Source organism: Capra hircus, chromosome 9, assembly GCF_001704415.2.
Source record: "Capra hircus breed San Clemente chromosome 9, ASM170441v1, whole genome shotgun sequence".
In the NCBI taxonomy this organism is placed as follows: Eukaryota; Metazoa; Chordata; class Mammalia; order Artiodactyla; family Bovidae; genus Capra; species Capra hircus.
Window position 1 is genome coordinate 55612271 of NC_030816.1, and position 17737 is coordinate 55630007.

Genomic DNA, 17737 nt, shown 5'->3' on the forward strand with positions numbered 1-17737 from the left:
TTCTTACATTAAAACAACTTAACAAGATATTTTGGAAGTGAACAGAATACAAAGTATGCTAACTAACACAAGTCAAAACTAATGTTACACAGAATACTAGAATCAGAAATTAAAAACACATTCTAATTCAGTACAGATAACTGCAGGCGCAATCACCACCCGTTCATAAAACTATTAAAATTCAATATTTGCATTGTATTTAAAAAATCTTTACTCCGAGGTTATGATTATTCATATCATTATTGAGGTAGAGTTGAGCAGAACAGTGTAGAAGTCAGCTCAAAGTAAGAACATGGGGCAGAAAACAGTCGCAAACTAAGAGGATGCTGATATTTCTGTTTCCACTTCAGAGTCAGTGCCCTTTAACAAGATAATATCAGAAAACAAAGATCTTTAATTCAATGGGTCACAACCCTGGGTTCACAGTACAATCATCTGGAAAGCTTTTAAAACAAGTTAATGGCTAGGACTGATTCCCAGTCTATCTGAACCAGAGTCTACTGCACTAAACACTCAGTGTCTATGTAGACTTAATATTTGTCATAAAATGAAACTAACAATAAACTTAAGCTGACACATTTGATAATTATCAATATTATTATTGCAATATGTGCCAATTTAAAAAATTATGAGGGACTTTCCTGTTGGTCCAGTGGCTAAGACTCTGTGCTCCCAGAGTTTGGGGGCCAGGTTCGATCCCTGGACAAGAAACTAGATTCCACATGCCTCAATCAAGAGCTCGCAAACTGCAAACAAAAGATCCACATGACTTAAGGAAGATCAAAGATCCTGCATACCTCAACTAAGGCCTGATGCAACCAAATAAATAAATAAAGGTTTTTAAAAAATCATGAGATAGAGGTTCTCAGGAAGAAGCTTACTGACTGTAAAACTTTGTTTAACTTTAATAAGAATGAAAAATCATCAATTATTTTTACTCCTAAGAAACAGACAATATGGGCCTCACCTAGGATAAGGGAGATGGCTCTATGCAGAAAATGGCCAGTGGAGTTCCAGCCTGTTAAGGAAAAATCTCAACATACAGAAAACAGAAGTTGAGCCTTGGTAGGGATCAGGAGAGACATACATGTGGGCAAGGACTACTTGTTTTATCTCCAGAGTATATAACTTATTCAGTAGTTAAGACAGCTCATAATATAGTTCAATTTTGTGTGCCATTTTATTATCAGCTAGTATCCAGTGTTTTTTCTCAGATCCAGCCAAGATTCAAGCCTTCTAAATCTCCAGGACACACTACGCATGTGTCAACAGTTGTTTCTCTCACCCCAAATGCCTTGTTTCCTTCATTCTCCCAGGTTCATCTTAGGTCTTCTCCCCAGGCCGATTCTCTTCCCCTCTCTCCTGGCTCTCTGGTGGTCTTCCTTGTCTAAATCCCCCACATGGCCTGGTCCAGCACTGGCCCCATGGGTACTCAACTATGTCTTGCTTTCTTACCTGTTCTGATTTCCCTAATGCCATTGTCGAATGAAACAGTTGTACTACAGTTCTGTAACAGTTATTTAACAGTTCTAGAACTATACCTGCTATATAGTTATTTAGGAACAGTTCTATAACAAAAATGCTATGTAAAGTTTCAGGAACAAATGTTAAATATAACATTCTATGACAGATAAACAAAGACAGTCGTAAGTTGCTTCAACTTGTGTTTTCACACATGAAATTGGCAACTTTTAAAAAGGGGAGTTCTATTATATTAAAAACAACCCCCCATGATAAAGGAACAGGAAGGCATCAGGCTGATGTGCTAGCGGAGAGAAGGGTGATATCACTACGTCCTCAAGTTTGAGATGTGAAAATGTGTGGGACCCAAATGCAAGAGAGGCAGATCTGGGGATTGGAGTAGAGCCCTCTGTATACACAAAAGATAGCTAAGAATTAGACTGTGACTTTGCAAACTTCATAATAATCAACTACCACTGAGAAAAGCCTCCCAAAGACGTTTTCTCACCAGGCTTTAGCTACATCCCATGTGGCTTCTTTATAGAACCAAGGGCAGACTTCACATCAACTCAACTGAATCCTGGTTGACTTTTGGCATCATAGTCATGAATTAGGTCTGCTGCTGCTGCTAAGTCGCTTCAGTTGTGTCCGACTCTGTGCGACCCCACAGACGGCAGCCCACTAGGCTCCTCCGTCCCTGGGATTCTCCAGGCAAGAACACTGGAGTGGGTTGCCATTTCCTTCTCCAATGCATGAAAAGTGAAAAGTGAAAGGGAAGTCAGTTAGTCGTGCCCGACTCTTCGCAACTCCATGGACAGCAGCCTACCAGGCTGCTCCGTCCATGGGATTTTCCAGGCAAGATTACTGGAGTTGTGTCTACTTTCCTAAAATTTGGGCCACAAATGACACTTTTCTCTGGGGGTCCCCAGCGTGGAGATAATCTGTTAACTTGAGGGACTGTGATGCTTTTCTAGTCTTGTAAAATGGTATTGCTTTCCGGTCCTTAAGGAAGAAGAGCATGAGGCAAGTGGAAGTCTTTGCTGTGAAGAACAGCCATTCTCACTGCCAGGCTTGGTCTTCACATGTAAAGACCCACCACTGTCAGCAGTAGCATTCCCAGCATCAAAAGAAAAAGCAGTGACAAATACTGTGCTCTCCAGGGACTTAATGGAAAGACTGTGTTCCACAAGCCTACATTCATTTTATTCTTTTCCACACAGAAACTTGCAGACTCTATACACTGAAAATGGTATATTTATCGGGGTGCCCAGTTCTCTATTATCAACTCTGAAACGAAATGCCATGTAACCACATCTAAAAGCTTGTGTTTTGGGAACACAGAAGAAGAGAATGGAGTCAAGTAAGAGAAGGTACAGACATCTGTTTAAAGAACTTGCTGTCATCTAACTGTAGGACATGAAAGGACCTTATAATACACATCCTCAAAGCAGGGATGGAAGTTCACCAAACTACAAAGCTCAACAGAAATGTTGCTTCTGTGTTATTAGGCCATACTCTGTGAATCACCTGCTTTACTTTACCTGGGCAAGACCTTCCACTGCTAAGAAAACAAAGTAAACAAGACGTTCTTGAAAAGCCCAATAGAGAGATACATGTCAATGAGCTAGGTGAGATGCCATCTCTGAAAATACAGACCGATGTCACAGCAAGACATGCACGGACTATGAAGGAAATGCTGTTCTGTTGCTGCAGCCATGAGTAATTCAGAAAATGTTTGCACTGCAACCACCAGTAATTCAGAAAATGTTTGCTCCACATTCTCATCATTTGATGTGTGCTTTTAATTTGTGTTTTATAGCTCTGGGCTATCACAGCTGCCATTTAATCTATGAAATTTCCAGAGGAATTTAGTTTCTGAAAGGCATGTGTGAACACGTAATCAAGCAGAAAGTAGAGGTAGAGATGTGGCTGGCATCAGGCACTGTGCTGTGACACAGACAGACAGACAGACAGACAGACAGACAGACACCTCTCACATCCTCCCTGTCCTTGGCTGCCAGTGAGAGATTCAAGGAGCCTGGAACTTTTGGGGTCTTGACTAATCAAGAAAAGAAGCATAACATAAATACATCTTTTATTTCTCCCTGTTCCCCAATTCTTCTTGATATTGACAGATGGACAAAGACCCAGAAATGTGACCTTACCCTCAATATTTATACTTGTTAGCAGGACAGCCACAAAAACAGATCTCATAGAGCTATCATGTCTGTGTCCCTCTTTTTCTTTTTTATTTCTCATTCATAAAAAAGAAAAAGTAATGAGACATTACCTATGCAGTTGTTGCAAAATGTTCAGTACTACAATTTTGTAGTTCATCATTATCAAAATCGGGTGGTTCAGGGCAGTTTTTTTATTAATCCACCTGTATACTACTATGTTTTTGAACCTTGACCTCATGTGAACAGTTTATATCCTCAGAGCATCTGCTAAATAGGGATGAGCCTGGAAAAATTCACTTTTCAAATCTGGCCCACAGTGCTGGTTTTATGTGACTTTTGGGGCCAAAAAAAGAGACTGACTTAGTCTTGTCCCAACTGTGTGCCATCTAGGCTGTGACTTGCCAGTTCCTCAACCATGCAGCTTTGTAGAAATAAAAGTTTCCTATTTCTAAGGATTCAAGCAACTTGATTTATACCAAAGTACCATTAGACCGGGTGGCGTAAGGGGCTTCCCAGTGGCACAGTGGTAAAGAATCTGCCTGCCAGCACAAGAGACGTGGGAGATGCAGTTTTGATCCCTGGCTTGAGATGATGCCCTGGAGCAGTAAATTGCAACCCACTCCAGTAATCTTGCCTGGAAAATCTCATGGACGGAGGAGCCTGTCCATGGAAAATTTCAGGAAAGTGTCCAGGAAACTTTCATGGACAGGCTACAGTTCAAGGGGTTGCAAAGAGTCAGATACGTGTCAAGATACGTAGTTGATCTGACTGAGCGACTACACATACACACACAGGTGGCTTCAAGAACAAACATTAATTTCTCATGGTTACAGAGGTTGGATGTTCCAGATCAGGGTGCCAGCAAAGCTGGATTCTTGGCAAATGTGCTCTTCCTGGTTTACAGAAGACCATCTTCCTACTGTGTCCCTACATGCCAGAAAGAGAGCAAGCTAGCTCTCTGTTCTCTTTCCTTTTTATAAAAAAAATACTATTTTTTTGGCCATGACCCACAGCAAGTAGGATCTTAGTTCCCTGACCAGGGATCGAACCTACACCCCCTTGCAATGGAAGCATGCAGTCCTAACCACTGCACCACCAGGGAAGTCCTGTTGGCCTCTTAGCCTCTAATAAGGACACTAATTCCATCCATACGGAGTCCATCCTCAGGGCCTAATTACTTCCTCAAAGCCCCTCCCTCCAAATACCATCATATTGGGATTAGGGTTTCAACATATGAATTTTGGAGAGGCACAAGCGTTTAATCTATTGTACACCCAGAAATGCCTTGCTGTTACTGCAAAGGATAGTCGTAAGACAACACTAGCATCACTTAGGGCACCTGTTAGAAGTGCTGGATCTCAGGTCCCACTCCTGACTTACTAAATTAGAACTTGCATTCTGATAAGATTCTTGGATGATTTTTAATTGTAGTGGAGCTTGAGAAGCACTGGTATAGGGCCCTGATAGATTTCATTTAAGTCCTCCAGGAAATTCTAATGTACAGTCACAGTTATAGAGCACTGTCTTGTCCATTGGCACAGCACAGGGTCTTCTTGCCTCCTTACAACCAGCTCTCTTCATTTCCAGCAAGTCCATTTTCTCTGTCTCTATCTCTCACATTCCAAAAGCACATATTCCAAATAGAATGTCCTATTCCATTTCAGGTGCCTGTACCTTTTCACGTGCTGTTTGCTTTTCTGGGAATGTTCTTTTCTCCTCTTGCTCCATTTTTCTTCAGATGAAATTCAAATTATGTTTCAAATCCACCACCACCATCCCCCCCCCACCCCCCTCGCCACCTTCAATTTTGAGAAGACTTCCCCCAGGGGCCTTCTCCATACTTACTTCCCTAAAAGTCTCATTTATCTTTCTTTCTGTGCTATTTCTATACCCTGTGCATTTCTATTTCTATGTCTCTTTCTCAATATTGCAGTTATTAACTTCTGTATCTTTCTTGTCAGAATCTGAGTTCCCCTAGGCAAGGACAAAATTGCCCCCACTTCAGCCGCTGTCTATATAATATCTAGTTCATGGTGTATATTCAGTAACTTTTGGACTGAACAAAAGGGAAGACGAGACTAGAAATCAAGTTTACTTTGATCTCTCTGAAGACTTCCTATTAGTTAATAAGAATGAGCATGAGGCAGAGAGTTATTTATCAGTCACAACAGCCTAGTTTTCCCTGCAATTCCTGTTTGGCTGTGTCCAGATATCCTCCACTGAAAGAAATTTGTGTTCTAACTTGATGAGCCAGTGTTCCTCATTTCATTTCATTTGGCTCTCTGCTCAAGCAACCTCTAGTCAAAAGTAGAAAGACTGCCCCAAAAACCCTCCTGAAGCTAACACACACATGCACTTACACACACCATTTCCTCTATTTCCCCCTTTCTTCTTCACCTTATTGGCCTTCATAGCACTTAAATGTATTTACAATGTAATATCATAGGTATTTATTATTTCCTCACTATTTTAGAATGAGAACTCTGTGAGTGTGGAGGCTTGGTCTGCTCTGCTCCCCAGTGTATCCTCTGTGCCTCCCAGGGCCTGGCATCCAGTAAGCACTAAGTAAATGTTTACTATGGAATGAATGAATGGACCCTGACTCAGGTAAGAAATCATTAAGTCAGCAGTTCCTAAGGTGGGTCCTGTGATGTTAATAGATGTTCCATAGAAAGAATTCTGGGCCAGACAGAGTGAAATGGGTTTTCTTACTGCAGGACGCTTTATAGCATTTACTATATCACTGTACAGACTCTTGAGAGTCCCCTGGACTGCAAGGCGATCCAACCAGTCCATCCTAAAGGAGATCAGTCCTGGGTGTTCTTTGGAAGGAATGATGCTGAAGCTGAAACTCCAATACTTTGGCCACCTCATGTGAAGAGTTGACTCATTGGGAAAGACTCTGATGCTGGGAGGGATTGGGGGCAGGAGGAGAAGGGGACGACAGAGGATGAGATGGCTGGATGGCATCACTGACTTGATGGACATGAGTTTGGGTAAACTCCGGGAGTTGGTGATGGACAAGGAGGCCTGGCGTGCTGCGATTCATGGGGTCGCAAAGAGTCAGACAGGACTGAGCGACTGAACTGAACTGAACTGAACTGTACATCAGGAATCTCCAGTCAGGGAGTAGACTTGGAAGGTAATACGTCCAAAACACACAAAACTTAGGCACGGGTGTTCCATACACCTGTAGGGTAGGAGATGAAGGATGTAGCGCTGCACTCTTGTTTCACTGACCTGGGATTCAGCATCTAAACGTGACAATGTACCAGCTGGGTGGGCTTGGTGTACTTTGAACCTCCCCTTATTATGTGATGGATAAGATACACACACAAGGGTGCTGCTCCTTATTTTAGTTGTGTATATGGCATTGCCTACAAACAGTATGTCAAGTGTGGAACTACTGACATTTGCCCTCTTGAGCATAGGCAAGTGGGTAAGATCATTCTACAGTATTTTATAGTAGTAGCCAGACCCAGAAAAAAAGTCATCATTAAAATAATTTTAAAATATGCATGGAATTGTGACTAATTTATAATTATACCCAAAGGCTGAAGCAAAACATCTGCACACACATATATTTAAAGTTCAGGCCAAGTGTTTTTAAAGTGGCATTTAGGAAACCTCTACGTGTTTATCTGATTTCATGCCTTATTAGTTACCAAAAGGGAAACAAACAGTTTTAAACAGTGTAGAGGAAAAATAAAGAACGGCATTGTAAAAGAAAAAATATCTTTCTAAAGGATCGCCAACACATGCTGAGGATAGGACCTTATAAGCTTTCCATCAAGAAAGGGCATTTAAGCAATTCAGTAAAGAGCATGGGATCACCTATCACCAAAGAAAGCTGCTTCATGTCACAGCAGCATGTGTTTCCTTGGAACTTGGAATTCATCCACTGGGACACACACATCGTTTCAAGAGTCAAAGTCATGTGAATGTCCTGCCTCTAGAGCCTTCTTTTACTTCTTTGCAAATGATCTGGATGGAAAACACATGTTCCTTTTAGGGAACATAGGAAAAATTATCACAAGAATAATGACAGCCACCTTGTATGGGATTATAACAGCTGCCAGGTACCTTCACTGTTATCGCACCTGCAGGTGGGGGGTCCCATCACACAATGTTTGGAGACCCACTGGACAACAAGTAACAGTCCGATTCCCACCCCAGGTGTGTGAGATCCCAAACCTGGCACTCGATCTACCATCCTTTCCCATCTCATTAAAGCACATGGCTTTGTGAAAGCCCTGTAGCCAAACATCAACTTGCTAGCCTGTTATGTATGAGTGGCCCATAAACTCCTGGGGTTGAATTCTGTTCAAAAAATGAGCATATTTAGCAGGAATTGTATCAAAAATGTCTAAAGAGAAATTGATGCTATTCAAATATTTATGCTGTCTTGTAAAGGTGTGTTCAGTCTTTCATTGGACCATACATCCTCATTTCAAAGAAAAACTCCTATATAGCCTCTGTTTACCAGGTACTATGCCAAATGCTCTGCTCACAAGGGAAAAAAGGTATGGTTTTTGCCCAAGTAGCACTTCTATGGAGGGAATACAGACTTTAAAGTGATCAGTTCCATTATCTAGTCTTATAAGTAAAGAAAGGGGTACGTAGAGGATGCTACACAGTAGAAAAAGGGCTCCTTGCCTGAGCTGGAATATCAGTGGCAGGGGGTGGGTGGCGGGGGTTCCTTCAGAAAGAGGGATTTTTGAGCAGAATCTTCAATGTTGAGCAGGTAGAGAAGAGAAGGGAAGAACACAGCCTGACACAGGAACTGTGCAATAGGCTCTTAAATCAACACCTGTTGAATGAATAGCACCCTGGGCAGAAGGGCAAGAGATAGGTGATTTTTAGAAAATATTTGCTTATCTGGCTGTGCCAGGTCTTGGTTCTTAATTGTGGCATGCAGGATCCTTGATACTTGTTGCCACATGAGGATTTCTTTTTGTGGTTGTGGCATATGAACTCTGTTGCAGTATGTGAAATTCAGGTCTCCAACCAGGGATCGGATTTTAACTCACATGGCTGGATGATGGAGCCACTCTCTGAGATAGGATGTGGGAGGGGAGAAAATCTCCATAGCCCTGAATAAATGGCAGAACCAGAGCAAAACTATCTAAAACAGATACCTCTGCTTTGTCCTCATCTGCCCACACACAGCTGACTGCCCAGAAGGGGACATCTGACCTGCACTGGAACCCCCCTAGTTCCTCTTCTCCAGATACTGAAAGGCTGAGTCTGTTACCTGGGATGATCTGAGCTCTTTTCATGGAGAATGTCCTGGAGGCAGTGCTGTGGTGAGCCTGCCATAGGCCAGCCAGTCTGAATGGGACAGAGTGTACATGAATAGTAGGATAAATCCATCCTCAAAGGAAGAAGCAAGGGCATGAGGCAGACGAGGGAAGCAAAAGAGAGATGGAGATGGCCGTCATGTGGCTCCATGAGAGTGAGGGACAGCTTGACCCCTGGCTTTCCAGCACCAGTGTCTCTACCCCTATCACTGGGTCCTAGTGAATTTGTATTTCTTGCACTTAAATATACACTAAAGCAAGAAACATGAGTTCAGTTTTTGGACATGTTTAACTGTGGTGCTTGTGATGAGCAGCCGGTTGGCACATAGATTAGAAGACATTTTATGATTAGAAGAAAGATATGAGACTCTGATTTCCAAACTCTATTTTTCTCCATTTCTAACACAATTCTGGTTTTTTTTTTTTTCTTTCCTCCTCCATGGCAGACACTATAAAGAATGAGAAATACCCTGAAGCACTGGTTGTGCTTTTGATCAGCCACGTGAAAAAACAGGCATAATAATCTGACTCAGCCAGCATTGCAGGACCATATAAGAATGGAATATCATCAGAGGGCTTAGGAAAAAGAAAGGACCCAGAGAACCTGTAGAAAGGGGCATCCTTGTCTCCCACTGGCAGCAAGAAGGAAGAGGAAAGAGGTCTTCAGCAAAGTGAGCTTTCTACCTGGAGCCATGCTGAGTAGACTGTGGGACTCTGAGTGCTTTCCAGGGCTTCCTGTGCTTAGCACTGAGCAGGTGTTATCTATCTTTAGATAATGGTCCTCACAGGAGCCCTGTGATAGAAGTATTTGTGGTTATTATTCCCATTTTTCGGTTTGAATACTGATTCACAGTGGTGTCAGGGTTGGACCACTGGGGCTAATCGTCGCTCTTCCTGTCTCTACTGAACAATCAGAGAAGGGACTGGCAACTTTTGGCAGCTTCATGAAGGAGTAGTTGAAGACCCCCGACTGACTCCACACACCTGGAACCACATCAGAGAATGGCACTGGGAATCAACAAGCACCCGTGAACAGAAACGAGGTGAAGGAAGCCACCATTGAAACGTATTTACATCTTCTGAACCACAGTTCAAACCAGGAAGACCCCGGGGACCAAGCCCTACCTAGGATATTGTCTCTACCTCCTCGTTCATCACCCCCAAGTGGGAGCCAATGGTGTGAAGGAAGGTGGATTCTACCACTTGAAGAGCTGGAGCCTTTGAGCCCAGGGATGACAGTGCAAGGTTGCAGGTGGTGGGGAGAGAAAGAGATCCCAGAGATGAAGCCCATTTGCAAGAGCTCCTGATCAAAGGTGCTGTTTCCTTGCACTCACTCACGGGGCTGCTGGGGCTGGGCGGCCAGGGGCTAAGGCCGCTGCCTTTGGTCCCCTGAACTCCCATGCTGATGGCAGTATATTCAGTGCTGAGGTGAGAACAGCCCATTTGGGAAACTAGATAGAAGCCCCTTGACTTTTCTAAATTTCAGTTTAACTCAATTCGTAAGAAAGAGAGAATAATACCGACCTGACAGGACTGCTGCATGGACTAGATGAGATGATAATGGAAAGTGAAACTCTAAAGGATGACACTCTGGCTTGATTATCGCCTGATTATATGGTGCCAGCTGACATCGCTCCTTTCCATGACAGTACACTTAAAGAAAAGCATTTGCTCAGCAGCTGCTGAAAATAATCGCCTGAATTGCACAGGGCAGGTGGCTGGGAAATCCTAGAATGACTACCCTGACTCTTGGACCGTATCTTCCCTACAGTCCCCCTCAGGACGTTTAGTGCCACGTTCCTGGGTCTGTTTCTCTAGATATGTAGTTTTCCTCTGTTCCAGTGTAGCCCATATGTTGAAATACTACAGCTCATAAAACCCAGTGTAGGATATAAGGAAACATTTAACGAAGTAGTGCCTCCATCAGGAATGGTCAAGACTGTTAATTCAAATTTAAAAAAAAAAAAGACTCCACAAAAAGCTAATTCTTTAAGACACTATTTGCAGAACAAATTCCATCTTTGTGGCCACTGCCAATCACTCTGGACAGTTTATGACAGAAAAATCATCTTTTTACTTAACAACGTGTCCTTGAAAGATGCATAATATCATCTCAAAACTTAACTTGTTCAATGCAGAGATTTAAAAAAATTGACCATCTCTCACCAAATATCTTCATCACTTGATTTACAAAAATCCCTTCCAGAAAAACAGATAGTTTCCACTTAGAAATACATTTAAACATGAAACCTCATAAAAATAAAGACAAATATTATCCATTGGCTTTAAGATGTTTAGAAGTTGTCCATCCCACCTCTGTTTCAGTACTCTGTGATCAATTAATCCGTTATCAAGGTTGTCAGCTGGATAGAAAGATGGCATCTGCTCCTCACCACTGGCTGGACTGGAGGACTGTTCATCCCTGTCACCAAGAAAGAAAAGGTGGGTCTAGGGTATTCAACTGTTGCTGTCATGGTGACTCTGAAGGTATAAATCAGCCCAGAGTAAACACTATGATCTGTGTCCATTCCAAGCTCCACATTAGAGTCATGACTGAGAGGGTTGAAAGAAAAAGCCTCAGGACCATCTCATTCACTACCAGTTAATACATGCCGGGAGGTGGATGATGCCAGTTCACTGTGATGTTTTCACTCATCTATCACATTTAAAAATGGTATTATTGATAATCCTTTCCTTTATGAAACAATGGTAATAACAATACACCTTTGTTGATTAACATTATTATTTGGCAAAAAAAAAAAAAACAAAAAAACTCTATATCAGATCCTTTCTCTCTTCCCTGCCATCTAGGGGGACCTTTTATTATTTGTGGAATTTCATGATCTTTGAACCACTCTTCACTAACTCCCTCATCTTCTAAGTGATACAACTGAAAGGAAGGCAACTTGCTTACCTCCACAGGCTACTCAGTAACAGCGCCCATTACCTCAGTTTTCCAACTTTCCAACTTCCTGTCCAGTGATTTTTCTACCAGCTTCAACAAGAGCAACACAAAAGCAACTGGATATACTCCTTCCTGTTATATATTCCTGTCGTTTGCCTAAGTCTGAGTTGGAGGCCAAGTATCCTGTCCATATGTGGCCTGTAAATTTTTTTTCAAAGTAACATACCAGGCAACTGTTAGCCACTAAATGAAATTTACACTCAAGTTGGAACCCATCTGTAAACTCTGATCTAGGCTGCCACTTTATAAACTCTTTAGAGGGAGTCCTAAGCATCATTTATTCTACCCACTTCATTTTACAGTTGAAACTAAGAAAAGTCAAGCAGATCTCCAAGGTTAGATGAGTAGCTAATATCAGAACAGAGATTCATAATCCAGTTTTAATACCTAGCTTCTGGGTTCTTTTTACTACACTAAATTTCCTATCTTTATTAAGAACTTATTAAAATTATTTAACTAAATGAATAGCACATTCTTATACATTTTTTCTATTACTATGACTCCCACATGACAATGTATTTGTCAAGTGCCTACATATTTGACAATAAACAAATATAGCCAATAAACATTTTAACTAACTATAACCTATAAACCTACTTGAAATTGTGATTTTGCACCAGAATAATTGAATCTGAATGTAAAACAACACAAACCTTAGAGTCAGCTATTTACTGGGTAGAATGACGTGTCCCCACTCAGCCCCTGGAAAACCAGTGTTCTAAGTCATGGTTACATTTCAAAATGGCTTTATAAATCACATTAATAATGCTTAATATTTAACAAAAGACTATATTTTAGTGTGGGAGAAGGAGGAGATATTTTCTCAAAGCTTATGATACTCTGAACATCAGTGTGATTAACTTTGGAAGTATGTATTATTTTTCACAACCTAGAGATGAAGCAAAAGGAGTGTTAACATTTAATGCAATCAATCCAAGTCAGTGGTAGGACCAGGAATGATGCCCAGACTTCCTGGCAGTCCAGTTAGTTCTCATTTACTAGAGAACATTATAAACTGCTTTGCAGTGGAAAAAGAGGCTGTCAGTTTTCTTCCAAGCTGTGTCTAAGGCAACATCAAGATTCCAGTCAACTGAGGGGAACTTCCAGCTCAAGAGTCCAACTCATCCAAGAATGCTGGGAAATTACTTTGAGCTCTATATGAGGTTTACTCCCTCCCTGTGCTGCAAAGGAGTAAAGGCATACAATGGGAACTGCATCAAAAGTCACATATCTTTTGCACAAATGTATCAAAACAACATTTAGAAGAAATTCCTCAAACAAATCAAATGGTAGACTCTCCAGACCAAATGTGGGCCATTCCTTCAAGCTGACCTATCCCCCTCCTTGTCCCAAATATCCAAATTCTCTAGAAATCAAATTACCTCAAAGTAACTAAGTTAGAGCTCTCTAACATTGCGTTGCTTATAAAAAAGCAAGACAGAAACAGAGTTTTACAGATATACTGAAAAAAAAAAAAAACTAAAGTAAAAACATGGAATGGATTTCATCAAACATCATAACCTTATTTAAAAAATTAATGAATGATCCGAATGCAGTAGTTATTTAAATTTAGAAATCTGGCAAAAAGTTTCAAATATCAAAAAAAAAAATCAGAATGCCTAAATGATCCTGGGGAATACATTATAAAGTGAAATTTTTAATTTTGTAATTTTTGTTATCATTCCTTTTTATGGCAGAAGTCAATGATTTTAAAAAAATAACATCAAATCCTCAAAACCATCACAAATTTTTCTACAAGACTTCTCTGGGATGCTACCACGGCATTCAGTGCTCCAAGAACACTCTTGAAATCCAGTGTAGCAAAAATCTTTAGCAAATCATATTATGAAGGCCTCTAGAAGAGAATATAAATTAGTTACTGTAAGGAATCCTGGGCAAATAAGTAAATACACACATAAATAGCTTTGGGGAAAGCAAAGAAGCAGAAAAAGATGCCTTCTTCAAGTCCTAACTTTAAGACCTAAGCTCAGGAGTTCATTTCTGCTTGTGTTAAATTTTAACTGCTTGTTACAGAGATTTCTATACAGTAACTTCAGGCTTATAAGTCTTCCCTAACAAATGGAGTTGGAGTTTAAAAACCTGGTGCATTAAAAGAAAAAGTATCTTGATTCATAAAACTTTACAAATAGTGTTACTGTACACACAAGCTGGAAATGGTCACAATTTTCAACAAAGTTTAAACTCCATATGCCATGCTACAGCCATCTTAGGGAAAGCACAGAATCAAAAATAAGGCCATTCATGAACACTTACTCTGCTTGTGTGACCGGGGCTGTTTCTCCAGGGGACTTCAGCTCTTGACTCTTCTGCTTATATTTTTTAATTAAATCCATTAGAACAGCCTGGTGCCCAATTTTCTTTACCAATTGCTGAACCATCCGATCATTAAGTGCTAGGAGAGCAGCCCCACTTACTTCTTCCTCTGGGAAAAAGAGAAAAAATCTCTACCTGTCTGTTGGGTAAAATACTGTAAAGCACGGCACCCTGAGCAGGCAGAATCATTTCTCATGTTAAAAGGAGCATCTAAACTTGTGCTCTGCAGTTATAAAAATTATTTGTGTTTTTGCAAAAATAGAACAGTAATATTGCATAATTCCAAATGTATGTCTGCTCCTAAGGAAGTACTGCAACATGGAGTCATAATAAAATTTTTTACATCCACATTAATGCCTCCCCTCTTCTGATTCTACCATTGTTTTCATAAGGAAAAAAAATTCTTTTTGGAAGAGTATTCTTAGTGTACCTCCCAGGCAATAATCAATACTTGTAAATCCAACATTATACAAAGCTGCCTAAAAATGCACATCCTGGACAAAAGCAATATCAAATGTATATACCAAATATTTATTTTAAGTAACCCAAGATTTATTTTGAGTTCTTTTTGAAATAATTAGATTTTCTCATGGATACTAGGTCAAATGCAAACTCTGCTACAGTCGGTAAAGAAATGAAAGTTTCCTACTGCAGCAACTCCACATCAATGTTCACATGCATTAGGAGAAAAGAAATCAATGACAGAGGACACTCAATATCTCTACTGCTCAATTAACATTTTTGAAAGTATAAGCAACTCACCTTGAAACCTATGTACTAGCTCTCCTAAGTTTTTCTCCACCAGCCAACTGCAGACCTGATCAACTGACCAAGTGTCCATGGCTGTATCCTGTAAATACACCTGTAGAATAAAAAGAGGAGTCTTCAGTTTCTCTGTCTGTTGTTCTTCTGTTTAATTTTAGCAATCAGCAGTCTAAGCCTTTCCTTTGCAGACTCTTTGAGACTCTCAATACTAAGCTTCTTTAAAATTATTGTTTTCCGAATACACATCTAAAAGTTGCTAATAAAACAAATACCCGTTTTGAAAATGAGACCAGTTTGAACCTATTTCTTAGCCTCATTTTTCAAATTTCTTCACCTTCTCCTACTTTTTTTCCACAGGCATCCCTCAGGTTTACTAACAGGCAGCTAGAGACATACAGTGGTACTCAATCCTGTACCATTAACACCCAGTTTTCTTCACAAAGAAAAGAAAGGTGTGAAATTCACCACTACTAGGCTTATCAGGAAGTGGTTGACATTTACAAAAGGGGTGGGCAGGGGAGGAAGGGAGGAAGGATGGAAGGATCAGATAAAAGCCTGACAGAGATACTTGGTAAACCCAGACTGATTAACCCCTTGCAGCTCCCAATTCAAGAGAGAGAGCTTGTAACTGCTTCTGATTGCTTCGTTTTAGCAAGAGGACCAAGTAGGAACCAGATTCTCAAGAGTCTGAATGTTTCCTTCCTTTCAATAATATTCTTACATATTCCACTCAGTTCTAGAACTTTATTGAAGACCATTATGATTCATAAAATAACTAGTATGAACTAGCACATTGATTGAAAACCTAAAAAAAATTAGTTGGTAGATTCAAAATCGGAAAATGATTCAGTATGTCAAAGTGAAAGAGGTATATTGTTTGTAAGATATATTCTTTAACTATTCAGTTATACTGTCACTATTCTTTTCTAACCATCTGAAAACTTAAAACAAGTATGCCTATTGCAATAATTTTTCTAATTTCCCTTAGGCAGCCCATCTTGTTTTTTGTTTCTGTTTTTTAATAGTTCAACCCAAATGACTTAATGGACTGGAGAGAAACTGAAAAAACTTACAACATTTAAATCTTTTTAACATTACTTTCGATTTCATCTTTCAAACCAGACGATATAAATTTCTTTGTACAGTAAGATACTGACTCTCCTATCAAAACAGAGGGAAAAGCTAATCTTACAGAAATGGAATCCCAAAGAAACATAAAAAGTCATTAAATCATGTATTTAAACTTTATTGCTAGAAGTTCTCCAAATAAATATTATTGTATTTTTCATTTTTGTGTATTTGAATAAGTTACAATTTCCAGCAGTTAGAATGGTGGCAAGGGAGAACCTGATTCCCTTTCATTCTTGACAATCTGAAAAGATAACAGACTTCAAAAATAATTTTCTAAAAACAAGGACACTTCAAAGGAATAAATCACATTCCCATAAGTATTCATGAATACCGAGTTAGAAAATTGGAAACAAGGGTTAAATGTAGAAGAACGTCTTTCCAAATTACAGCAGTGGATTTAATTTGCTACGACAACAGTAGCCACAGAACTCCTCCCCTAGGCTAAGCAGCAATAGCAGGGTGTGAAAAGTCATTATTTGCAAGACTCTGGTGTAAATTAAAAATCACACCTTCCTGTCACACTTCTGGCTTCCTTGTGAAGAGTAGGACTTAGGGAAAAAAAAAAATAGAAGAGAAAGAAAAAAGACAGCAATTCTCTAAACTTCAAGATTAAAAGATTTGCAGAGCAGAAGATACTGCCCTGCAGCCATCGATGGATAAAAGGAAATTTGAAAATAGAATGAATCCTTGAACCCCCTCATATTTTTAAATTCCTAGATTCTGCAAAGTCTATTTCTGGGAAAAACAGAACAGTTATCAGATTATAACCTCATACAAAATAATAAGATTAAAATTAGTATAGTATAACTCATTTGTTTTTCTGAACGTTTCATAAAATATACTATCACTGCCTAGACAATGTAACATTTTTAAGTACAAATCTTACAACTTCCTCTCACATAAATAATGGATATATTCTTTATGATCTTATGCATTATAGAGGAATAAAAGATATGTCAAAGGAGAAAAGACATATCCAGTAGCTTTATTGCATGTCCAGTATTTTCAGAAACATCTGAATATTTTGAAACGTGAGGGTAAGCATGATCATTAATTATTATAAGACACAATAGTAAAAAAGAAAATTAATAATAGTATTCTGTTGGGATACTCCTGCCAAATAATTCTCATGATTTGATTATATTATATTTCAATTAAATAAATTGGTATTAAATATTAAAGAATCTCATCTAACTAAAGCCAGGAAGAAGTAAGACTTAAGCTAAAGCAACCTAAATGTGGGCAAGTGTTATTTAATAAACTTGTTAAAACTCCAGAGGAAAATAATACTGCAAACCATGGATGTGGTTTATAATCTTCAAGAGCAATGTAACATATAACAATATCAGCCACAAATAAACACTTTTTTAGAAAATGCAAAAACATTTGTCTCTTTCCTTTCTGTTTGCATTTTCACTTTTATTTTCCCAGAGTTAAAAAACTGAGAAAACAAAAAAGATTGTTAAAAGCTTTGATGGCAGCATCTGCCCTCTCTTGAATCAAGGCATCATCCTGCTCTGGGAAAGGACATCTCCTGCCATGGTTAGGCTTGAAAGAACCAACCATTTAGCATAAATTGGGTCCTGACAGTGAAAAAGAAG

The 17737-nt window shown here is 39.7% G+C and overlaps 1 protein-coding gene across 1 annotated transcript in view; it reads right to left on the bottom strand.

Moving 5' to 3' along the window:
- The window catches only part of SAMD3 (sterile alpha motif domain containing 3), a 45974-nt gene extending 30566 nt beyond the window's left edge, over positions 1-15408 (bottom strand). Inside the window, exons 1-4 of the mRNA XM_013966557.2 lie at positions 15340-15408; positions 15003-15102; positions 14181-14349; positions 11256-11363 (exon numbers count right to left, since the gene is read on the bottom strand). Coding sequence (XP_013822011.1) covers positions 11256-11363; positions 14181-14349; positions 15003-15081 — 356 coding nt within the window. The 5' untranslated portion in view covers positions 15082-15102; positions 15340-15408. The remainder of the gene's footprint in view (positions 1-11255; positions 11364-14180; positions 14350-15002; positions 15103-15339) is intronic.